General features: G+C 43.1%; 1 protein-coding gene across 1 annotated transcript; it reads right to left on the bottom strand.

The window, feature by feature from the left end:
- Positions 1–1,798: 1,798 nt before the first annotated feature.
- On the bottom strand, positions 1,799–7,627 carry LOC142849041 (enoyl-CoA delta isomerase 2-like). The gene is made up of 5 exons (XM_075971156.1): positions 7,571–7,627; positions 7,062–7,250; positions 4,969–5,038; positions 2,886–2,985; positions 1,799–1,946 (listed from the first exon to the last, which is right to left on the bottom strand). Exons 1-5 carry the CDS (start codon positions 7,625–7,627, stop codon positions 1,799–1,801), a joined length of 564 nt encoding a protein of 187 aa, XP_075827271.1.
- Positions 7,628–26,152: the final 18,525 nt, after the last annotated feature.

Here is a 26,152-nt window from a genome sequence, read left to right as displayed (position 1 = left end):
GTGTAAAATGTGTATATGTATTAACAGAGTACCTGCGCACTGTGGGCATGCAAACATCTATTTGAACAAATTTAAAACTCACATGGAAACAGTGCATTTGCTGGTAGAGAAGCTACCAGCATATTTAGTTAAGATCAGTATTCATCACAAACAACAGCACAGTGATAGGCATTTTCATAGGGTTGAATGTGAGCTTTTGTTCAATACAGTATTTGTTTATGAAGTCAATAAAAACCCAGGGAATGTCTTCAGTGGTTAGCCAGGAAACTTTGGCCCCTCCCAAGGAGAAGGCTGCAGAAGAACCTGGGGGCTGCTGGTCTATGATTCTGGGGTAACCACTAAGATAACTGTCATCACATCTGTGTTTACAACATCAAAACTTAGAAACAGCCTAGGGTTTCAGAAGCCAGGCACTGGTGAGATTGGCTAAGTTACAGAAACCAAATACTACCACTGGTTTCCATCTAGGTGAGTTTTTCCCCAAATAATAAATTTCACACTGAGTATTTAAGGCTAGACAATGTGTTACTATGAATTACACACAGTTAGTGGAACCGGTTAACTCACATAGTCGCCCCCGCAGCCAGAGACAGCTATAATAGATCTATTCACTTAGTAAACTTCCTATAGTCCACTATTATTGACTATAATCTGTACACTGTACATTAGATCCTTTAGTCCTATGTATCTGCTTTATATCCCTTACATCACATCACTCATACCTAACAAAATGGTTCCTGCCTTGTTCTTTTCCTTCCTCCCTTCCTTTCTTTCTCTGATGTTGCTGGGGGAGCCAAAACAGAGCCTTGCTCACATTAGGTAATAAATGCTCCATTATTGATCCAAACCCTACTTTCAATTTTTAAAACTTAAATCTTCTCCTTTGTATTTTGCATATGTTCAAAATATTTTATTTTTGGTCACCACAGAGATACACTATAGTAAGAATAAAAATTAAAATACTAAATGCAATGGTGAACACAGGTCTAAACTGTGTTGTGGACTCAGGACTGCTTGGGGCTTTAGTTCTCTGATAGGCAAGGGAGGGAGAGCAGTAAACGATCACAGTCCCTTCTCACTTTGGAAGACTAAATACTAGGCTTCCTGAACTAGGAAAAGAGGACCAAGCAACCTGTGTGGAGGTTATAGCCTCTTCAGCAAGCTTTCAATCATCTCTGAGCATTTGGAGGCAATATTCAAAATAAAAATTGAATAAATATTAAACTGATTAAAATACAGAATCACCAGAGTTGGAGTTATGTTTATGGCAATAAACATAGCAAGGAAAAAACCCAAATTGTCAAGTTAGACTGAGTCTTTAAGAACTATCTAAATGACTGCATTCTACCACTGTCTTGCTGTGTTTTCTGTGGCTGTGATAAAACACTGACCAAAAGCAACTTGGAGAGGAAAGGGTTTATTTGGGTTATAGGTTACAGTTCATCACTGAAGGAAGTCAAGGCAGGAACTCAACAGAAGCAGAGGCAGGAGCCATGGAGCAGAAGTGCTTATGGACTGGCTCACTATGGTTCACTTGGCCTGCTTTCTAGTACGGCCCAGAGCCACATTTGATGGGTGGCAATGTCTATAGCAGTTTGGAGCCTCCCACTTCAATCATTAATCAAGGGAATGCCCCATAGACAAACCCAGCGAACAGTCTGAGGGAGGCAATTCCCCAACTGAGTTTCCCTCTTTCCACGTGACTCCACTTTGTGTCACTGATAAAAACTAACCAGCACAGCCATTAGCTCCCATAATATGTTTGTCTCTAGTCAGTATAAAGGAGAGTCATGGGAGCTCACTGATTAGCCAGGAACAGAATTACCTTGTCAGATGCGTAGACAGCATCAAATAGTCCCAGAAGAGTGACGGCGAGTCCTACAGCTGGGCCATTTACTACTGCAACCAGAGGCTTGGGAAAGTCTATAAAATCACTTACAAGTTCCCTACAATAATGGAAATAGGAAAGCATTTTATATTTCAAAGTAGAACTACCTAACTATAGAAAGGATTGAATACATTAAAGCTGACACTACCCTAAAGGGTCACCTTCCCAGGCTAAACCAAGAGCCTTGTAAGTGGAAAGTCAGACCATGACTCCTACAAGCTGAGCCTGATTCACACTGTTTCCTGGACAGTGAGTTCAAGGCTGTGGGCCAGCTGTGGCCTGAGACATCATGGTGTGTGACTACATGGATAACTGCATATCACAGCACAGGGGGACTGAGAGACTTGGCAGAACTGGGATAGGAAGGTGAAGCCTCAACCCTCCTTCAACAGCTTTCAAGACTCCTTCCAGTGCACAGCCAGCATCCGCAGACACAGTCTGTTCACCCTGCTGCGTGGGAACTCAGACTCCCTCTGCCTCTTCCTCACCTTACACTTTCCACTCAACCTCATGAGACTACAGGATGAAGAGAGGGATCTATGGGGAATCATGATTAAGTGCATCAACACGGACAAGTGACTGTTTACTGTTGCGGACATGAGGAGATAACTCATCATTTAAAACATCTGCCAATCAAGTATGAGGACTGAAGTAAAGCTTGGGTCCCCAGAACCCACATAAATGCTGTCTGGGTGTGGAGACCTGCTTCAGAACTCTGGCCTCAAAAGGTGGAACCTAGAGCAAGCTGGCTAGCAAGATTAGCCATGTGTGTGAACTCTGTATTTAAGGGAATGTGTCTCAACAAAGAGGAAAAACAATCAAAGATGATTCTAATGTCTACCTAGGACTCAGCATCCATATGTATATACATATCCGCAAACACCTGGGTCTACACACATGTGAAACACGTAAATGAACAAGTATACCATAAACACATAGGGGGAAGTGGAGGTGGGGGAGAATGAATCCCTTGGGATGAGACAAATGTCACACTTACCTCAGTGCCATAGCACACTTTATAGCTAACTCCTGGATTTCACCAGTGGCATTAATCAAGTTATTTAGGTCATTCCCACTGCAGTAATAGTCACCAGCTCCTGCGAACAGTCAATCAACAGAGCTACGATTCCTTCATGTTCCAACTCATTCTAGAGCTATGTGCATCTGCTGTGTGCAGGGCCCAGCCAGTCACTAGCAGAACAAGAGTGAACCTCATTTACACACTAGGGACTAGCAAGATACTGGTATTAGAGAACCTAAGTAAATGCAGATGGTGTGACTAGAACATGGCAGATGGCCACGTGGTATGACTATGGAGCAGGCTCAGTCTATTGTGGTGTTTCATGTGGAGCTCACACAGGAAGGGGCAGCTGGACTGAGAGCTGAACAACAGGCAAGGCTAGCAGAGATGGAACAGTGCACATGAGGTTCTGTGTCTGTGGTCTCCAGGGTCTACACAACAGCCTAAAGAAGAGCCCCCAGCGCTGAAGCAGAGAAGAACAGGGTGCGGGGGGGGACTACTATAGTCAAGATGAGTGGACAGACTGTGTGGGACTGTCTAGATTACAATAAGAACCATTATTTCTATCTTTAGACCCATTGAAGGTGTGTGCTTATTAAAGTATAATTTGCTTACAATGAAAAGGTTACTTTTTTAATGAGCATTGTTTGAGACAAGATCTCAAGGAGCCCAGGTTGGCCTCAAACTCCCCATATAGCTGAGGATGACTCTGAACTGCTGATTTTCTGGCCCCACCTATGGACTGTCAGTATTGAAGTCCCGTATCACAATACCCCTGCTGGGAATTAAACCCAGGGATTCCTGCATGATAGGTGAGCACTCCATCTCAGCCTACTTCCCTAGCATCCTAAATAGTTTTGATAACTGTAAACACTGGAGTGATCCCAACCCAAAACAAGACACAGTGATTCTCCCTTATTCACACAAGATAGATTGCAAGACGGTCCACAAATCCCTGAAACATGGGGATGGTACCAGGCACTAACGTATAAAGTGTGTTTTTCTCCTTTCCTATTTATCCTCTATACCCTCAGGTTTTACATCTATGGATTCAACCAACAGAAAACATTTGAGGACCAAAAAAAAATCATCTGAACTGAATATTGACTGAATATTTCTTGCTAGTGACTGTTCTTTCCTAAACAGTGAATACTGACATCGCATCATTCTGTGTTAGACATTGTAAGACACCCAGAGGGGATCCAAGATCCTTGGGATGTGTGGGCCTTCTATGCAAATACATGAGTGTGAAAATTACTGTATTGAGGAGAGTCATGGAACTAGTTCCCAGAGCGTGCTGAGGGTGACTGTACTTGCATACCTGTGACAAAGTTCAACATATATATTAGGTAAGATATTTACAGTAACAAACTTTAATAATAACAATATGATATATAAAGAGTTATTTTAAACATACTGTGAATTTTCTAGACACTCCTACTTATTTCTAGACCAAGGGTACAACACTTAACTGAAATTTTGGAGGCAAAACAACCAAAAGGAGCATTCAGTTAAGAGGGGCTACTGCACAGACGCCTCAGAATACTCCCGATGCTTTCTACCCTGCCATCCCATCTGTCGGAGGCAGTCATATCCAGACTCCACCACTCAACAGAGCAGAACCTCTCTCCAATATTGTAGAACTTGCATGAGTTGAGCCAAACAATGCATACTTTTTATTTTCTTGATTTTTCTGAATCTTGTCTTAAAGATATGTGTGACACACATGTTTGCCTGTATCACACTTTGATTTCTTTTTATTACTGAGCAGAATTTATGGATAAACAAAAGCTGTCTTTTCATCCGTTTTTGGACAGCTGAGTTGTTTTATGCCCTGACTTTTGTCACTGCCACAATGAACTTTACTATACCAGTCAGGATGGGACATATGATTTATCATGAATAATTATCGAAGCACAGTTATCCTACATCCATGATGTTATGGTTTATTTATAAATTAGACCACTGCACACTGAAGAAGACCTTCAAACATCATAACTAAATTCCTTATATACTAAGAGACTTCCTAAAGAAGAAATTAAGTCTGGGAAAGTCTTACCTGTGAAAACAGTTATGGTTGAGTTATCTCTGCTGGCATTTTTAAGTGCCAGCATAATCTCCTGATACATCTCTGTGAATGAAAAGGCAGATAAAAGAACAATGAAAATGAGCTCCACCACCCAGTGGACTGACACTATATCAGTCTGGAAGCCTTCTCTCAACACAGTGCTAAACACTCATAGAGACTGTTTTGATACTAAAAAAGAGGCTGCCTGAGAGGATTTCTGCTCCTCTAACAAGGGCTGGGTGCACATGGTGTACAGGTGCTGTGGCAGATGCACCAAATAACCACTTTGTCCAAAGGTGAGCAAGAGAGACATAGTTCCTGAGCTTTGCAGCTGGACAGTGACTGTGCTCCAACAGGGATGGGGTGATGGAAGCCCATGGGGTAGCACAAAGCTTGCTAGAACTGCTGAGTTTGCTGCAGCAGGTGAGAAGAAAGATGGCTGAGGAAACAGTCCCTGAAACAGCTTCTCAACTGTGGCTTTGAGGAAGGAGATGTATCCTGGGCAGTCTGGGAAGCCACAACTAACACAGAGGTTGGATTTCTCTGTGCTGGGAACCAAGGGCACGAGCACTGAACATCTCTGAAAATCTTGCTGCAGTTTTGTTGTGTTTTCAAAAGTGGCGCAGATTTTACTTTAATAAGATTCAGAGTGGGAAAGAGTTATGAGGCGGGTGGGTATTTGTAAAGACACTGGAATGTAGAAGCATGAACTTAATACGTGAATAATGATAAGACTCTTTCCTTCAAGGCAGGGGACGGGAAATAACTTTTGAGAATTACAGCAACCAAGGTGACTAGGTAGAGCTGGAGCCAGGAAAGAGATGGATCAACGTAAATTCTCCTGCTTACCAGCTATAAGAACCTCCCAAGTTACTTCTCAACCTGCTGAACTATTTCATTAAATAACGGTGATAAGGTCTTGCAAGCATATATAAATCTCTGTGCAGGAAGTCCTGATTCTTGCATGCTGCAGTGTGTAGCTGTAACTACCCTCCCGTACAGAGAAGTCTCAGAGCAAACATGAAATTCTCAGAAGGAAGTGCCTTATCCATTTGAAGGTTTGTGAGCCACTTAACAAGATTCTTACAGCTTTAAATGAGCATGCTGCCCCACACTGCAGATGGCAGCCTTGACCTCCAGTTCACCTCCAAGCATCTGCTAAACCCCTGTAATCAGAGGGAGGGTCTCTGGTGATTAATTTATTATCAGTGTAGTTCAAGGAGAAATTTCCAATTGCCCTGGGAAGAATTTCATTCAAATAAAACTATTAATGTTCAGCCAAAGACCCCTCTCCTCTCCTCTCTTCTTCCCCCTTTCCTCCCTTCCCTGTAGAATGACTAATAAAAACCCAGAGACAGAAATTGGGGTTCAACTTGAAGCAAAGCAACCAGCCACTAGCTCTTACCTCAACATCAGTCTGAAATGATGGCCCAGCCTCCTGGAATCTCAGAATGAGACTGTGTGAGAGAGCTGTCTCCTCCCATTTTATAGTGCTGGGATTAAAGGTGTGCACCACTATCACCTGGTTTCCATGGCAAACTAGTATGGCTACTGGGATTAAAGGTGTGTATCACCACTGCCTAGTGTATAAGACTGATCAGTGTGCTTGTTTACTCTCTGAACTTTAGGCAAGTTTTATTTATTAAAATACAAATGAAATGCCACTACACTTCCCCTCCCTCTCTCCTCTTCTTCGGTAACATTTTGGCGTCCCCCCCCCCACTTCTTGTATAAAATTAGGGTTCACAAGCATAGAAAAACTCAGAAGGCAGTGATGTAAAGACTCTTTGGGGAGGCTTATCTCCCTTGTGGGGTCTCTGTGTATTTCTCCCAATGCTCTTTCATTTAAACTGATTTAACTGATTTGTGTTTCCATTCATAGCAAAGCTTCATTGTCTCCTGGATATGTAGAACCTACCAGAAACTCCCCAGTTCTAAACAACGCCCAACTTGCTCAGTCAAACCAAATACTTTAATCTCCTTCCACAAAAAATAGGAATAATGCTCAAATTCTACAGTTGTGTTAGTTAAAGAAATAGAAGAAAGAACAAGTGTGCCCGTTCCCTGGCAGGAGAGAGTATTACCTGTAAAGTTATGGCATTCTTTCTGGAGGGCCGATTGAACATGATCTTCGTGATGCCATCTGCAGAGGTTACCACAATGTCCTTAGACTCCTGGACTTTCACATCAGCTCCACTTTTGCCCTGGCTAGAGGCTTCAGATGAGGGACTCAAACTGGACGCCAGATCCACATAGTTCTGCCTGGCAGTTTCCTGTGGATGACGAAGACCTCGGTCTTTAACCTAAACAACTTGAGAAACATACTATGCTAATAAATACCCCTATGCAATAAAGAGCAGAGTCTTTGATTCAATAGCGGGGCATGGCAACTTTAAAGGTGCTGGAAGGGGTGACCCATATGTGGCACTCCAGCCACTGGGTCCTGATTGTGAGTACAGCACCAATCTTAGCAACAATAATGAGAAAAAGAAAAAAAACTTCAAAAAAAAAACAAACAAACAAACTGGGAATAGCCATTCACTGAGAAACTAAGCCTCCTGTCCTCTAGTCTGTTATAGTAGAATAAGTTTACCTTCCATGCACCCTGCTTGGTTTTGTTGTCAAAGTCAGGCACACCCGGTTTAGGCATATTCCAGTGTCTTCAGTCTGTAGAGACCACAGGGGTAGTTAATAGGCAGTATGCAAGAGAAAGCCTTTGAGAGGGTGGTTCTAAGATTCTGAGTTCAGTAATTTTGAATTTGTTATCACAGCTTTCACAGGAAGTGAAAATGCTGAGCTAATTTTCAAAAGTCAGAACATTTGGAAATCCATATCGTATTCTAAAGTATAATTGCAATAGTTTCCAAACATTCACAAAAGGATGCGTTACAATAGGTAATTAATCCAATAGAACACTTATTAAAATTTATATCATGTACTTTACGTACTTTCTTTTGTGCTTATTGCAAGGGATCTAAAACATCCCACACACCACTCTAATTCCACCTTGACTGTTTACCATGCATTTCTCAAGGTACATTCTACTATGTAACCAATGGCACCATTAACAATAACCAGACCCCCCCTAGATAATTTCTAAAACTCAGTCCAGATTCAGAGTTGCCCAGTTTGCTAAAGTATCTTTTCTGTGGATTTATGCTCATCAGAGGGAATAAAACAAGGGCCAAGCTGTTAGGTCTTTTACATCTCTTTATTTAGTAGGGATATTCAGGGATGTTCTGTACTTTAGCAGTATATCAAGGCCTAATCATCATATAAAAAGCAAAACAAGCCAAGCAGTGATGGCACACACCTTTAATCCCAGTACTCGGGAAGCATATGCAGGCGGATTTCTGTGAGTTCGAGGCCAGCTTGTGATCTACAAGAGCTAGTTCCAGGACAGGCTCCAAAGCTAGAGAGAAACCCTGTCTCAACACCCCCCCCCAATGCAAAACAAAACAAAACCTGCAACCTGCGTGTATGCACCCCAAAGTGGGTCAGCAATGCCACCCAAACATTCAAGTTGCATGTTAAAAGGAACTCAAAAAAAATTTAAAATATTTTTAGGTATTTGAGTGTTTGGTCTGGCTGTCTGTGTACCAGGGCATGCTTTGTGCCCACAGAGGTTTGGAACTGGCATTAGAGATGGCTGTGGAAGGGTATGTGGGTGCTGAGAGCCAAACCTGGATTCTCTCAGAGGAGCAGCAAGTGCTATTAACAGCTGAGGCCTCTCTCCAGCTCCCTCAAAATGTTTTTAAGCAACACCAGATCTCAGGGTCACACTGCTTATCCAGTGCACAGTCTTAGCTTCACGTGGTTTCCTGAGTCCTCTTTCAAGAGTTCCATTTGGTTCACTGCATTTTCGACGTCCTGCTCACTGGCTGTCATCCTCAGTTGCCCAGATGCATCTGAGCCACCGGGAAGCTAAAGACTTGCAGGAGACTACAAACAGCGGTTTCTATTTGTCCCCAGCCCTTCATTTCTGCAGCAGGATTGCTGATTTGCCTCAAACCCTATAGAGCAAAATGCCATTTTTATCTCTCTTTTCTCTCTGCTGTCCCAACAAGCCAGCTTCAAATGTTTCCTGAATAAAATCTGTCTACAAATTTTTTTCCCTTCAAAAAAAAAAAAAAAGTCTTCATTTTGTTTTAACCTGACAAGAGCCATTTTTTCCAAGGAGAAAGGAAAGGAAGGTTTAAAATGTCCAAGAATGGCTCATATAAACAGCTTCCCACAGACTGGTACGAACTTGTTCAAATGAAGGTAGGTTTTCTTTTAAGAAAGTCTCTCATGCCGCCGCTTTACTGCAAGCACCACGTTCCTGGCTTTGCTCCTGATGCGTAGATTATTTGGGCTCTTACACATGGGTCACTCTGTCCAGCCACTTCTCTCAACATAGCGAACCAATTGTTTAAAACCTACACTGCTGATAACAGTCTGCGAGTGAGTGACTCCGAGCTAACCAGCAATCTTGGACACACAGCTCCGCGCATCCTAAGGAAGTTCCAGGTTGTGTCTGCAGGCATAGGAGCTGCCGGTACCAGAGCTCGCGGCTCATTCAGGCTTGGCAGGCATCCTGAGAAGGTCATCCTTACCCTTCGGGACATGCGACGCTACTCTTCAGAGCTCTCTCACTGGAAAACTACAAAAGGAGTATCCTGCTTTCCTGCAACCAGACGAGATAGAGCGGGCGACTCCGCGGGCGGGTGACAAACCCGGCTGACAACTTTGGGCCAGACGACGGAGGCTAAAAGCTTACCTCGGACACCAGCACCGCGCCAATCTCTAGGTCGCAGACGCTAAGACCAACATTGAGGCAACCCAGAATCCTGACGCTTAAGAAAGGCTGGAACCGGTGGGAGGAGCTAGGCAGGGGCGGATTCAGACATGAGTCTGGGCTGTGGGTGAAACTAGGGTCTCAGGGAGCAGGGGAAGGCGGAGCCAGTAAGTGAGGCCTTGGCACAGGCAGGTTCGGGGTGTGGTCTGAGGTGGGTATGAGCAAGCTTTCCGGATAGGCGCTTGGTTGGTAAAGAAGCGGAGCAGAGAGAGCTGAGGCAAGCGCTTGGCTCTGGACTAGGAGGACAGGGCGCTTTGGACAAGCAAAAGTCTAAGGGTGTAGAGTGCAGTCACCGGAATCTGGGAAATGGGTTCAGAGAATAGGGCTCAGGGGATAGGATGCAGAAGGTAGGGTGGTCTTTGGCGCAGGAGGCAGAGAACCTGGTGCTAGGCATAGAGGGGAGGATGCTGGGCGCAGGAGGGTGCTGGGCTTGCTAGCAGGGTTCTGCCTACAGGGGCCAGTGGGCAGGGTGCTGGGCTCACTGGACCCAGAACAATGGTTCAATGAGGGAGCCCTATATAGAAGTTGAGTGCTCTTGGGCTCTTGCAGTTCCCTTTAAAACAGTTCAGTGCTGAGGCCAGTTGCCTTGTGAGGGAAAAACACTTCCCTAGACGGCATAAAGTATGAGAAAGGATTCTGACAGCGTTGCCCAACCAACAGCAAAAGTTAGGAATCTGAAAGCAGTCTGAATCCCTTCGTCCCACTGCGGGCTCCCCTCTATGGATCTGTTGTCCTTCCACAGCTGTTTCTTGGCTTTATCTCCCCCTCCCCCACCCCACTCGGTCTTTCTTCAGGTCTCACTGTTTCTGCATTGCTGTAACTTGATCAGCCCTGACTGGCTTTGCTTTCTTCCCACCTCTGCAGCCTGCTTTGCTCCTGCTCTCTGACTGATTTCCCTACCATGTAACTCTGACATCTCTCAGTTCCCCTGTCGATGACATTTGGGGGCAAGACCTTTGAGTAGTGACTAAGGTGAGACATTAACAAACAGCATGAAGGCCCTGGCCGGTTGCCAGAACCTTGTCAATTAGACATCGCACCTCCCAGAATGCCGAACTGGCTTCTGTTGTCTGTAATTTAGCCAGCTGGTGGATTTTCATTGTAGAAACATAAAATGGACCAAGACACTGACATGACTCACGACAGTCTCTTGATCTGTCCTCTGTCACTGGAATCTTGTGTGGGTCCCTTTGCCTAATAAGTAACCCTAACCTCTTAGTGTAACACATGATGAGATTTGGCCCATAATGTCTACTTATCTCTCCTGCTTGCCCTTTCCATACATTCATTCACACAGTCATTTATCCATTATGTTAGCTTTTTATGAGATAGTCTCACTATGTATCCCAGGCTGGTCTCAAGTATTTGGTGATCCTCCTGCTCCTGCCTCTTGAGTTCTAGGATTATAGACTTGCACTATGGTACACAGCTCTTTGTTTTTATTTAAAACCATTTGTTTTGAGGCAGAATCTCACTATGAAGGCCTTACTTGAACTTGTGTTGATCCTCCTGTCTCAGCCTTGGATTGCAGGTAGACATCCCTGCCTGTTCTTTCTGTTTGGAAATGGGTGTCCAGCCTCTCTGGGTCTCTGCAGCCCATGCTTTCTCCATCCAGACACTGTTTGACATGAGAAGTCTCTGACCACCGTTTGGCTCTAGTCTCCTGCTGTGATCCTACTCTCTCCAGAGCTCGCCTATTTTTTTAAGACAGATGTCACTAAGTTTATCTCAGACTAGCAGTTTGTTCAGCCCTCATCTGCTATGTCCCATCTCTGGGCACCCTGCTTGGCAGTAAACACTGGCTGTTTGTTGCATGTAAGTGAACTGTTGAAAGCTTCTGTCTGACCTATGTGTTTCCACATCTGATGACAACTTCGGGTCAATTGTCACCTTTGGGTAAGCTGTCAGACGGTGTTAACTGACTTTATGCGAGTCACAGCGCAGGCAAAGGAATTGGACTTTTGCTAGGTTCTTATGACGAAAGCACCAGGGAAAGTAGGACGGGGAAAATCATATGCACATATAATTGCAGGGGGAGGGGCCTATTATGACCCAATTAATCTTGAAAGAGTCTCTGTATCCTTTGTTATCCCTCCTGTTTCCTGCTTCAGTTTCATGATCCTGCTTGAGATGAACAAACCCTGTGTAACTGTGACGGAACAAACCTGGGTTCTGTTTCTATCTCTTACCAGCCTTTCCTCATCTTCAATCTTGTTGTTTTGAGACAAGGCCTCATGAGTCTCAGGCTTATTTCAAAGTCTCTACATAGCTGAGATGATCTTGAACTTGGGATCACCTTTCCTCCAACTCCAAGTTCTGGATTATTTGACAACAACAGGTTCGAATCTAGGGTATCATGTTCCATCGGTAAGCATTTTACAAGTCAAACCACTTGTAAAATGATATAATATCCACTGGATAAAAAAAACCCACTGATACCTTTACCACATTTATTATTATTATTATTATTATTATTATTATTATTATTATTCCCAGAATGACCTTAAAATCATCTTCCTGCCTTGGAATCACTAGAGCTAGAATTGCAGGTGTACACCATGACAATCTCATCTCCTCTCCTCTTCTGTCCTTTTCTTTCCTCTCCTCTCTTCTCTTCTTCCCTTCTCTTCTCTCTTCTCTCATCCTCTCTTTCCCCATCTACTCCCTCTTCTTACTCCTCCCACCTCCCTTCAAGCTAGGGTCTTGAACATAGTTCAGGTTGGGTTCTAAATCAGGATAGTTCAGTCTTTCTGGGATTACAGTTTATGCAATATGCTTTTCTTTTGCTTCATCTTTAACAACCTGCCCCTCCATAGAGTGTTCTAAGTCAAAAGAGGGACCTCTGTAATGATTCCTTCCTTTCTCATCTCATAGTTCCAGCAGAAAAAAAAATGAACGTGTCTTTAACACTGGTACCCAGAGAGCTAATTGATTTTGATGAAGAAGAAAACAGTTATTGGGAAGAAGATCCCCCCTTGTGAGGGGCTCTTAACCATTGTCTTAATGTAACTCCCATTTGTCTCCTAAACCCCCTTTGTGCTGTTACACCCTGAAGATGGAGATCTGAGGCAGGAGGGACTCTGCTGTTTTCCTCAGTGCCTGTCACTGGCAGCAGGAATGAACTGATGCAGGTAACTGGGTGACCTGATGATCATCCTTAAGGATGCAGGGTGCTCATCTGCTCGAGAGACAAGGGAGCTCCTTCATGACTCAGGGTCCTCTACTCAGGAGATAGAAGAGTGTCCCTCAGACTCATTTGCAGGATGTGGGAATGAAGCAGGAAGACAAGAGGACTCAGATGGAGTCAAGTACCTACATCGGGAGAGGGATGTTATGTCTATGCCTCAGCAGCAGCTGTGTGTGACCCAGGGACTGTGAGGCTAATCAGCTGTAGCTGAGATTAGTGGTCAGGAACAATGCATGCTGCTGGGATCCCTGTGTTTTCTACAGGATTCTGCCCTTGAAGAGGAGACTGTTTGCAGGTACTCTGTGCATGCTTGAAGCTTGAGAAGGGGGCACTAGTAAAGAGAAAACCTTGATCAGGGGGGTCCTTAGTAAAGGGCTTGGGCCGTCAGCCTTGTTAAACAGTCTTATTTGAGATGCCCTCAGAAAGGCCAGCACAGCTCCTTTCCCAGGGTGTGGAGTTCATTATGTAGAAGCTGCAGGGTGTCAGCAGTGAGATAGAATTAGAACCTGGGGCTTGAGAGGAGGCTTCCAGAAGCTGCCCTCTCTCAGCCCTGTTTCCTAACTAGCTCTTCTGCCTCAGGCCACCAGGCGTAAATCTATTTCCTCCTGATTCTGTCTGACTTCCAGGTTTTCAGGACAGCAACCAGCAGTCAAAATCTGAAATTCTACTAACACAATTACTAAGCATTTTTCCCCCCAGAATCAACTTGTTTTCTCTTTCTCTCTCTCTCTCTCTCTCTCTCTCTCTCTCTCTCTCTCTCTCTCTCTCTCTCTCTCTCTCTCTCTTTTCTGTTTAGGCTGTGCATCCGTGTCTCACATCACAGCACACAAATTTATTCAAAGATGCTGAATTTTACCCACTTCTGGGATCCTCCCTTACTCCAAATGCTTATAATTTAGAAAAGAAAGACATCTCAGAAATAAACATTGGCTCCATTTGCCTTTGTATTCTTCACATAGTCATGGTTTTCTTGCCCAAAGCTCTTTCTGTCATTCTCTTGTGTATTGCACGAGTATTAGACCAACTTATGCTCCATGATTACCTTCAACTACTTTCCTGGCAAAGAAATATCCCTCAGGTATTACTCTCTGGAAAAATCACAAGTGGTAGTCATTACTGTGTAGGAAACAGATTTTTTTTTCAAAACATCTAATTATATATATTTTTGCATTTATCCAAAGTTTAATCTATAGTCTGCCCCAAAGTGTAATTAAAAGGAGAGCCATCAAAACACTGTGGTCAGCCTAGGAGAGCCACAAGGACCGTCATATACATTAAACACGGTGTTATATCATTCACTCTCATTCAAGGGATGAGAAGGATAAGAAGCAGGTGCCATCTTTATTATCTACATTTATAAGCAAGGGTGACCCGACACCCTCCTCCTGTGCTAGAAAGAGCTAAACTGAAAATTCACCCACAATACCAGCAGTTCACCAGCAATCAAGGGGATGGGGGAACCAAACCAAGCAGCCAGCCAAACATGCTCCTGGGCTCTTCTACCTATCAAGAGAGCAAGCTCTGCCCTGCCCCAGCCTTTTGTTATGGTCATTTACTGTCCTCTGCAACTTCACACCCTGAGCCAAAGGGTCTCTAGTCGCCAGAACAGTGACACAATTCCTGCTGCAGTTGGTGATGTTGGGCTTGCCTTAATGAGTGTTAGTGGGTGTTGGCAGTGTCTTACCTTGGGTCTCTAGATCTGACCGGGCCTCCAATAAAGCCTAATTTTTCTGCTACGTTGTAGGCAGGAATATGGAGCCCAGGAGAGGGGTGCAGTATAGTGCTGTTGGGCAGGGTTTTAAGGCATGTTGGGGGCAGTGGGTGGTGTCTTACCTGGGGTCCTTAGGACTATCCTGGCCCCTGGTAAAGCTGCGGCGGGGCTGTGGGTGAGAGGAGAGCAGTACAGGCTGTGCCCTGGGGATCAGGGTCTGGGTGGGAGCCAGTTCAGCACGGAGGCAGGTTACTTATCTGTTCTTCTGGCTGGTGTGGATTGTACCTGGGTCTGTGGAGTCTATCTGAGTTGTGGGGAAGGACTGACCACAAGGAGGATGATGAGGTAGGAGGGGTTGGGTGGCAGAGTGGGTTTTTGGAAAGCAGAATCCAGGAGTGGAAGCAGTCTAACTGGCAGGTGGGTTACTCACTTTCTAGTCAACTCCCCTTTTGTTTTTAAAACAATAATTTCTCAGGTAACTTCATCAATGTTTCTCCAGCTCAATGTGCCCACTTACATTGTATATAGGAAAATGACAATTGATGCTTTGTATTAGTGAATCCTATCATGTTTTGTTTGGTTGATTTTGTGCGTGTATGTGTGTGTGCGCGTGTGTGTGGTGTGTGTCTCATAGGTTTGGTCTCTTGTACCTGACTCTTCACGTTTTCCTGTCCTCATTGGTACTCCCTTTCTTCACTGCCCAAACATGCACAGGGCAGTTCTGCACTTGATACTGTCAGACCAGAGGCATGACTTTAGTCCTTAGCTGAATTATGAATCTCCCCAAGCCTCTTCTTGGGTTGTGATGCATTCACTGGTAGAAAATTCAACTCGCAGGTCCCATCCAGTTAATGTTGTACATTATTACTGATAGTTCTCTTAAGTAATATCTTTATTTTTAACTCTAAGTATCTGTAGAGTCCTATGGGGGAGAAAATTAGCACGTATTTCATACCTTTCAGGATTTTAGGCCCAATTATTACTGAAGACAGTCTTCATAATTGTAATGACATGCCTTATCAAGACTTCATAGCTACACAGGCCAGACAAAATTAATGCATTAAAGGGCTGTTTCCAACCATAGGTCAATAGGACAAATAATTTATTAGCATGATTCACCTGCTTCATAGAGGTGTTGGCAGCATTGCAAGGTTGGCATATTGACAATAGTCATTCATTCATTCCTCAATCATGCCTCCAGAGAGTACTTACTGTTCATCTCTTGTGTGCCAGGTAATAGCAAAGGGCACTGGAATAAAGTTGAGGCTTTGAGTTGCCTGTGAACTTCAGGTCACTGTTTCTTTTACTGTACAAATAGTGATGCTGAATTTAATAAACTAAGCTCAGCATCATCGACGAGCTACAATTGTCACAAGTACTGTCTAATTACCTTGAAGATACAGAGCATTATTTTGTGCTATTTTACTGACATGAAATTGAAGCTTGGAGTCTGACCAGCCGTATCAAAGTCAGAATACAGACAGTCATAGATTAAAAAAGTAAAGATAAAAATAAATATTAAAAAGTAATAGAGTAAAAATAAATAAGCCACGTAAAGATATAATACATACAGAGAGTCTGGATTATGCATATTGTTGTGTCTTCTTTGAATTTTTTGACTGTGAAGGAGCTAAATACAGAGAGACATTTCATTGTATGGACTGCTAAATTAAACCAGCATGTATATTATAAAGGTATCTTGACTTCAGTATTTGGGTCTAAGGATATGGTGCTTTGGAAGAGGTTCTTCTTTTGTTCCCACAGAGGAAGGTCTATTGATACAAATTTAAGGTAAATTTTGTTGTATATATTTCTGATCTTGATTAAGGTATTGTGTTTGTCCAGCTCATGGAAAGATGTAATCTATAATTAAGACATATAGGTTAATAGAAAATAATTTATAATAGTCAAGATTATAGTCATGTTAGGTTTTTCAGATATATAGAGATATATTTCAGGTAGATGGATAATCTTCAAACCTCTCAAAGACTTCAGAATATGGCATTTAAAGTGTTTTCAGAATTTAGGATTTTTCATGACAGTGACTTATATGCTTCTGGCAGCACCAATCTACTTCCAGAGGATCACGGGCATCAAAGAGGCTCCTTATGAAGTTGCCGTTTGGGCAAGAAACTACTCTTGCCTGGACTTGATGATAAACTGGACATACAGGACCCACAGAGAGAGACTGCTGAACTTGCCTAAAGGTGAGATGGTCCTTTGGGGTTCCTGCTTTGTGAAAGAGTCTCATTGACAATCTGCAGACACAGAAGAAAGTGACTGACAAACTGCCAGTATAGGTGGAACTGTCTTTGAAATTTCCTGCTTCATGGAAAAGTCTGCTGGATATATGGGCCAGTAGGCTAAATATGGATGCCCCAACAACACAGAAGAACTTTGGGTGACTATCCAGGCAACAAGATGTTTCTGTCAATTCTAGAGTTTTGGAAGTTTCTTACAATGCACTTCCTGTTTACTTAGGTAATATTATATCCTTCTGGAGTCTTTGATGGAGTTGAAGAATTTATAGTTATAGTTTTCCTTAGTTATAATAAAAGATAAAGTAGATATAAATATTATAACTATAATTCTTACTTGATATCTGTTTTGTTATAAGCAATTTTACTATGTTAAAGTTAAAACCTTTTCATTTAAACAGAAAAGGGGAGGTGACATAGGATTCCCCTCTGTCTGCTGTGAATATCATTAGTTAATAAATGAACTGCTATGGGACTATAGCAAAGCTATAAGGGAACAGAGCCTAGGCAGGGAAAACTAAATGAAATGCTGGAAGAAAGGAGGCAGAGTCAAGAAGAAGCCGTGTAGCCCCACCAGAGACAGACGCCAGAACTTTACTCAGTAAGCCACAGACTCGTGGTAACACACAGATTAATAGAGATGGGCTAAATTAAGATGTAAAAGTTAGTAAATAAGAAAATAGAGCTAATGGGCCATGCAGTGATTTAAATAATATAGTTTCTGTGTGATTATTTTGGGTTTGATCTGCCAGGAGGCTGGAAACAAACAAATGGCCCTCTTACAATACCTCTGCATCTGACTGGTGACTTTGCCTCTATCTTTTCCCACAATTCTCTTAGTCTGGTTGCCTTGCCTATATTTCCTGCCTAGCTAATCAGCATTTTATTAAATTAATATGAGTTACAAATCTTTACAGTGTATAGGAACATCATCCCACAGCCATTCCCCTTTTGCTTTTAAAAATAAGAACTCTGAATCTCATTTCCTTTGTATTGCTTTTTTCCTGACCAGTATCCATAACAACTTGTAACCAACACTCTACATAAAGACAAACATCCATAATACATAAATCATTATTTCACAGCATCCATATTTTCAGAAATGAACTGAAGATGGACTATTGAAGGATTTCTGCCAGAAATGTTAAAAGCTGGCATTCCTCAAGAACTGGTTTTCTGGCCCTTAATGGAGTCATTTTCCTTGGCTCTCCACTGAGGTACACCTGTGACACTGTTAGCATATTAAAGCCCATGTTGGTCTCTAGGCTCTCTCAGTATCACACGAACCTGTTGTACATTTCACAGTCTATAGTATCATCCTGGTCCTTCAGCCTCTCCTCAGCTACTCATCCTCCTTATAATCCACATGATTTTTCTAACCCCCACTCTCTATCTCTTGCTTTCCCCTTGCTCCTTGTTATGCTCTGCTCTCTATTGTTATCCATAGTTTCAACTGTTCTTTCCCTTCCCTGTCCATGTCCAGTCTGTTTCTCTTTCTCTATGCTCTGGCCTCTTCCCAATGAACCTTCCTGATGCCAGGTGTGATGGCCAGGCTCATATCTTTAATCCCACCATTTGGGAAGCAGAGGCAGGTGGATTTTTGTGAGTTTGATTGAGGCCAGCTTCAACTACATAGTGAGTTCTAGGACAGCCTGAGATACATATAGAGATATTGTCTCAAAACCAAAACTGAAACCAAAACAACTTATCCCTAAAAAAGGAATGGTCATATCAGAAGCTTCTTTATTTGTGTATGCCTTCTTGAATACACTATTCTCTCCTGTTCTCGCACTTCCCTAGCTCTGGCCATGTCCAGTCTTATCTCTTTCTCTCTATTCGTACTCTTCCAGATAATGCTGGATATTTTCTCTCTCATTCACAATAAAAGAAAATCCCTTCCACCTGATAATGGAGTAATCCTGATGGCAGTTTCTTACTGCACGCCTTGATATACAGCCAGGTGTTCCACATATCTGTAATATCAACACTCGGGCTGTAGAGGAAGGAGGGTAGAGTTCACTGTCAGTCTCAGCAATATAACAAATCTGAAGCCAGCCTAGGCTCCCTCTCAAAAAACTCAAAATCAAAACAAAATACAAAACAGGCACAGCTGAGTTCTCTTTTCCTCCTCCTCCTCCTCCTCTTTCTTCTTTCTATTTTCAAGGAGATCTAAGCTACACCAAATACTCTCACAAGTGAATTACAGAGGGTGACCTAGCTGGGTACATGCAGTCCACATCCATGGGGCATGCAAGCTTGAGTTGGCTGGATCTTAGCCACCATCATGTTCATTTGGGTTGTCCCCATAGGGAACTGGCAAACTTATACAACTGTAATTGTTCTTGGTATGTTGTGGCCCCAAGTGCCTGGAACACTGTGAAACTGAATAAATGTTTCTCAATTGTTATATTCTTCTTGGGTTGTGATCTGGCAAGGGAGACAATGAGATGAAGAAAGGACAGACTCAAGATACCCATAGAGGAAAATTGGGATCAGGTGGGCCATGCTCCTGTAAGATATGCTTGCTCTAAACGAGGACACCACCAGCAACCCCCAAATTTAGAGTGTTTATTCTACACATCTGAATAGATGAGGTATAATGGCTGCTTTCAGCTGGATAAGGAGGAGGGTACTTTATGGTACACAGCTAAACTAGGCAGATTTAGCTAATCTCAGTAGGAGGTCTCTGTAGGATCTCAGTAGGAGGTCTCTGTAGGAGAGAAGCCTCAGGCTTTAGTCATGCTGAAAGAGGAAGCCTTCACTAACAGTTTCTGCACTTTTTGGCTGATCTTTTGTAAGCACTGGGTACCAGTATCAGGGGAAGGCTTTTGCAGTTTCCTGGACCTGAGCTGGAGAAGGTTTTGGCATCCCCTTCAGGTCCAAGGCATTGGGGACCTTAATACAGTTGTGCCCATATAAACAACACACTCAGGGCTTCCCTCCTCACCACAGTTAAGTAAAACAAAAATGATTGTTCATTTGGATCACTACATTCATCTCTATGTATTACTGGTGACTGATCATTGCCACTTTTCCAGCGTGTGAAGATTTCCATGGTCCTTCATATGCTGAGTTTTGATTTTTGTTTTAACCCTTTGGAGAATGTGCTGACCATTGTACATTTTGTTTGTCTTGGTAGGGAGATACCGATTTAAGTTCAAAGTCCTATAGTTCAATCCCTTTCTCTGGGGAATATTTCCATTTTCAATTAAAGTTCCATACTTTTAACACTGCTCATGTTTGTCTCAGGTGCATCACCCCACCACCCCATCCCCAGAACAGTGGTCAATCTAAGTCTTGGGAAAATTCACATCAACTGAGCTCTAGAAGTGTTTGGAAGGCTCATAAGGGCCAGATCTACCCATGGTTAGTGCATAGTCACTGCTTCCAACTTCTCTTGAAGCAGACAGGAAGATAGGGAAACCAAGGAGACAGGAGAAGGGGAAGATGCTCCTCACCCTGGGATCTGCTTTGTCAATGTCTGAGAGTACAGGAAACTCAACACAACTGGGTAAGCTAAGGATGCCTAGAACAGGTGCTTTCCTAATAATGCCTCAAACATGGATGTTAAAAACAAAAAACAAAGAAAAACAAATGTCATATGATCACTTGGGGCCAGAACATCTGTTGCCAGATATCAGCTTTCCTGTCTGACCCTTGAATCTATATAACATATTTCATAAGACCACTCAATTTCATTTGCAAAAGGAAATTCTTTTTGGTAAAGAGTAAATGTATCATCTCACATATTTTTAATTGATTTTTAAAACTTCCTTAAATTTAAAGTTTTCTTTCATTTTAATGTCTTTCTGGTAACTCAGGAAGCCACAGGACCATATACAGCCTTGGAAAGACATGTAAGTGAGATTCCATCAAGGAGTCCACTCTCCTGATTTTCCTATGTAACTTCCTATCTAGATGTTTAATCCACCAACTTTTGGTGTGGGAGGTCCTTCTGTCTATGTGTTGATTTTATTGGATAATGAAATAAGAACTGGCTTGGCCTATAGCATGGAAGGAGGAAGGCAGAGTCAGGGAGACTAGAAGGTAGACCTTGATGTAATAAACTCTCTAGTGAATGTGAAGTCACTCTGGCAATAGCACAGAGCAGTGAGGGGAACAGAGAAAGGAGCAGCTGAGGTAGCTTCTCTAGTCCAAGGCTGCCTGGTATGAGCTGTGGCTCAGGTGGGAAGGACTTCTCCCTAGGGATGCTCATTGTGAGGCTTGGGGGATGGGCTATTGCAATCGCTGTGTTTATAAACAATGGCATCCTAGGTCTAGAAGGGACTTTGATTTCCTCTACTCTGTTATTCATTTTCTCCCACACCAGAAACACCTCTACGGCACCCCCTACTGGCCATTGATGCAGTCTTTCCAAGTACAGTAAACAAAGACCAACTAGGCTGTTTCCATTTCATGGTTTCTTTTTTTTTTTTTTTTTTTTTTTTTTCTTTTTTTTAAATTTATTTATTTATTAAAGATTTCTGTCTCTTCCCCGCCACCGCCTCCCATTTCCCTCCCCCTCCCCCAATTAAGTCTCCCCCCCCAGCCCGAAAAGCAATCAGGGTTCCCTGTCCTGTGGGAAGTCCAAGGAACCCCCACCTCCATCCAGGTCTAGTAAGTTGAGCATCCAAACTGCCTAGGCTCCCACAAAGCCAGTGCGTGCAGTAGGATCAGAAACCCATTGCCATTGTTCTTGAGTTCTCAGTAGTCCTCATTGTCCGCTATGTTCAGAGAGTCCGGTTTTATCCCAGGCTTTTCCAGACCCAGGCCAGCTGGCCTTGGTGAGTTCCCAATAGAACATCCCCATTGTCTCAGTGTGTGGGTGCACCCCGCGCGGTCCTGAGTTCCATGCTCGTGCTCTTTCTCTTTCTGCTCCTGATTTGGACCTTGTGGTTTCATTATCTGTGGATTCAACCAACCATAAATCAAAAAATATTTGCAAAATCCCAATCGAACCTTGTACTAAATATGTACATAATTTTCTGTTAGTCCCTAACCAATAGAATGTACCAACTATTTGCATGACACTTTTAGTTTTTCTAGGTATTATAGCCAAAGCATGGGCCATTTAAGGTACATGGGATGATACGGGTAGCTGTTCCATTTTCCATAAGGGATTTGAGTCAGCACATTTTGGTATCTATGGGGCTTTTGTATCACTTCCCTGTGGATTTCTATGGAGCCACATACAACTGTATGATTTTTGTATGACTTCTTGAGGCATAAGAAAAAAGGTGGGGGACAAGGAGCTTGGCATACCCAGCAGTCTGAATAGAAAGATGTGAATCCTGAGGGGTAGAAACCCTGGAGCTGTGAGAACACATAGGAGCCCACCAGCCTTCTCTTATTCTTCCAGAACACCAAGAAAAAGCTGCCTGGGGGGATAACTGCACGTGGGGTCTGATAGTCTCCCCTACTCCTCTAATATCTGTCCTCATACCTCATACTATATATCTGCCGACATATTCAATTAATAGTGGGCTGTAAAATCAGTTCTAGTGCTCAGGGTTAATTTTGACACTAATACTCGATGTGGTGCTTTGATGTAGCTGAAGCCAAGAGAAGTCCCACCATCACCACCAGCAGAGACAAAGGCAATCAAGTGACTTGGTTGTCTCCCTTTCCCCAACCCCTTCAAAGTCCAAGTCAGAAGTCACCAGCCTTTCTGCTGCGACCTAGTGACAACAGCCAGTAATGTACAGTTTTTAGGGGAAGTTTTTTTAAATTTTTTATTTCCATTTATTTATTTATTAAGGATTTCTGCCTCCTCCCTGCCACCGCCTCCCACTTCCCTCCCCCTCCCCCGATCAAGTCCCCCTCCTTCATCAGTTCGAAGAGCAATCAGAGTTCCCTGACCTGTGGGAAGTCCAAGGATTTAACCACATTCTAAAAGCAAGCTTGCAATTTTCTTCTATTGCTCTATTTCTACTAAAATTAAAAACCCATTTAAGTGTGTAAAAATTTGAAATATATGACCTGTAAGGAATTGGTCGTCACTTTCAAAACCTCAAAAATTGAATGATAGGAGAAAGGGGAAGAATACTGAGGAGGTTTAGATGCGATGGGGATAGTGGGGGAGGGGAGGGCAGAGCAAGGCTAAAGAGCACTAAGGAAGTTTGAGAAAGCTATATGGAAGATTACTGTATCAGTAGGGTTCTCCAGAGGGACAAAAAACAATCTTTATACTAGAGTGGCTTACAGATTGTAGTCCTTCGACAATGGCTGACAGAAAGTCCACAAATCCAATAGCCATTTGGTCCAGAAGACTGGACAACTCAGATGGTCTTCCACATACACTGGAATCCAGAAGAAGTAGGCTCTACTACCAGTGAAGGGATGAACTTGCCAGCAAGAGAGCAAGCAGGCAAAGAGCAAAGGCTTCCCTCTTCCATGTCCTTTATATAAATGCCATCAGGTGTGGCGCAGATTTAGGATGGGTGTCCTCATCGTGAATGATCTAACCAAGAAAAATTTCTCACCGTTATACCCAGCAGCTTGGGTTTTTATTAATTCCAGATATAGGCAAGTTGACAAACAAAAAGAGCCATCACAGCTACTATATTATTAAGTACGTGTGTGTGTGTACATGTGTGTGTGTGTGTGTGTGTATGTGTGTGTGTGTGTGTTTAGTAGGCGTTACACTTCAAAAATGAAAATTTCTACCTGGCTTTAGTTAATCAGCTGAAATTTCACATGTAATCACATGCGATTTTCCTGGCCATCTGGGACAGCTAGAAGATCTGCTTTCTGTGTGACAATTCCAACCTCTGGGTAATCATGGGACTGACACACCTTTTCCTTCTCATTGCGACTGGCCAGCCTTCCATATGCCAAATGAGTGTGGACCGTGTCATGGACACTGTGACTATAACCCTGAATGGCCTCTGTTCTTGGAGACTTTCATGTGGAGGACTGTTTTAGCAAGTGACTCAGACAACAATTCCATTCTTGACTTCCTGTGTGTGGTGTTGACGGTCCCACTGTGACTTCCTGTGTGTGGTGTTGACGGTCCCACTGTGACTTCCTGTGAGTGGTGTTGACCGTCCCACTGTGGCTTCCTCTGAGTGGTGTTGACAGTCCCACTGTGACTTCCTGTGAGTGGTGGTGATTGTCCCACTGTGATTTCCTGTGTGTGGTGGTGATCGTCCCACTGCGATTTTCCAAGGCTTTGCTACATTTGTTTGCATCTGTCCTGTGAATGAACCTGAGACCTGAGGTTCAAGCATGGAATCAAGGAGAATTCTTTCTTTAAAAAAAGAAGGCTCATATTCATGTGTATAGATGTTTAGCCTGCATGAATGTCTGTGCACCACATGTGTGACTGCTTAGATGCCCTGGAACTGAAGTTACAGATGGGTGTGAGCTGCCATATGGCTTGTGGGAATGAAACCTGGATCCTTTGGAAGAGCAGCCAGTGTGCTTCCGCTAAGCTATCTCTCAGTCTAGAACACTTTTTCTTCGCTTTGGGATTTTCTTCTCACTTTAACCCTCAGGGAGCCCTTCACCTGGACAGAGACCTTTTTGTTGTCATTTGTTTTCTTGGACTTATGTTTAGCTGGCCACATCATAGCCACAACAGTGTCCACCAAACAGAGCTCTGCTTTGGGAGCAAGAATCTCCTCCTCACTAGAGGAGCCAACAGTGTTGTATTTCCCAGCCAGGGAAAGCTGCTTCTCTATATTTGGGTGGCTTTTCATGATCCACTTTATAAGAATTAATTTATTCATATGGGTGTATACTACATATATTCCTCGTACCCACAGAGGCAAAAAGGGTACATCAAGTCTCCTGGAACTGTAATTACAGAAAGTTTGTGAGCTATGTGGCTGCTGGGAACTGAACCTGGATCCTCTGGGAGAGCAGCCATGTCGTTTAATCTCGGAATCCCCTAATGATCCACTCCTAATTAAAGGATTCTCATATAGTATCCTTCCATATGTTGTACAGAGGTTTTGTACTGAACAGGAGCTTTGGACAATAGTTCCCTCCTGGGGTGTGGTGGTCCTGACTCAGCCTGGAATCTTAGTTCACTTTTTGGAACGTCCTAGTCATTTCACTCCAGGAAAGCTCCACTCTTCCCATCTTGGGGATCTCAGCCTGTGAATACAGCGGTAGCAATCTCACCTTTGATACCTGACATCATTTTCAAGGGGTAAAATATGATAAGCATCAGGTACTAGCAACTTGTCAATAAACATTAATGGTTATCTGTTCACATTGTCATAAAACTGAATGCTTCAGACTAAGATTATTGTGATAAAATTAAGATAAAATACTTGCAGGTTTTGACATTATAGCTACCTAGAACCTAATTGTTGAAAGAAAGATAAAAAACTACCAATAGTTTAGTAAGCAAAATATGCTATTGTTGTTTTTTATCTGTGACACACCAGTTGTGCCTGAACCTATCACTGCCTCAACTGCTGACTAGGCCTCACCAGCCACTGCCACCTCGCTGCTGAGGCTGCTGCCCTATGGGAGCCTTTCTGTCCCACACATAGGGAGGAAAATGTTATTTTTATCAAGTCTTTCTCTTTTTATTTTACCAATGAAGTCTCAAGAATCAGATGCTGGGGTGAAATCCTGATAGCTCAGAGGCAGAGAAAGAAGTTGGCTAACTTTTCTCCTCTGTCATGATTTCATAAAGAGGGCTTTCTTCAACACCATCTGAAACAAACTCCTCCAACTGGATGTCCGTCCGTTCTACTTCCTGTGCCCCTGACTTCTCCTTACTCTCTTTGGTTCCTTCCAATCAACTGGTTGCTTGCTCTGCCTCTTGGTCAATAGTTGATTTTATTTAAATAATGCAATCTTGGCGTTCAGTGTGTTCAAATATCTAGCAACATTTGATCCCAATTTTGTGGACTCCAACTAGCTCATCAAAGGCCTTATCAAGTGATGTGGATGGCATTAATCAAAATGTCAAGTTAGAAGGGTAGGCAGCTCATAGTTGCCTCACAAAACACTGCACTAAAGAATGAAGAGTGTAAAGCCAGTGAGGAAGATTGCTTTTCTGAAGGAATGATAAACTGTTCCTGGTGACATCTTTAGTAAATTATATAGGTATGATTTGGAGAAGGGGTGGTGTGGTTATTTGAATAAGAAAGGCTCCCATAGGCGTATATTAGGTGTGGCCTTGTCAAAGTAGCTGTATTCCTTCCTGGAGGAAGTATATCATG

This window comes from Microtus pennsylvanicus, chromosome 4, assembly GCF_037038515.1.
Source record: "Microtus pennsylvanicus isolate mMicPen1 chromosome 4, mMicPen1.hap1, whole genome shotgun sequence".
Classification (NCBI taxonomy): domain Eukaryota; kingdom Metazoa; phylum Chordata; class Mammalia; order Rodentia; family Cricetidae; genus Microtus; species Microtus pennsylvanicus.
This window is presented reverse-complemented; position numbering and strand designations above follow the sequence as displayed.

Excerpts from the sequence above, each read along its gene's own strand:
- LOC142849041 (XM_075971156.1), bottom strand. The coding sequence starts at position 7,627 with ATGCCTAAACCGGGTGTGCCTGACTTTGACAACAAAACCAAGCAGGGT. Across the intron at positions 5,039-7,061 it reads AGAATGCCATAACTTTACAG|ATGTATCAGGAGATTATGCT; the intron begins GTAATACTCTCT and ends TCATTCACAGAG. Across the intron at positions 1,947-2,885 it reads AAGTGTGCTATGGCACTGAG|GGAACTTGTAAGTGATTTTA; the intron begins GTAAGTGTGACA and ends CCATTATTGTAG.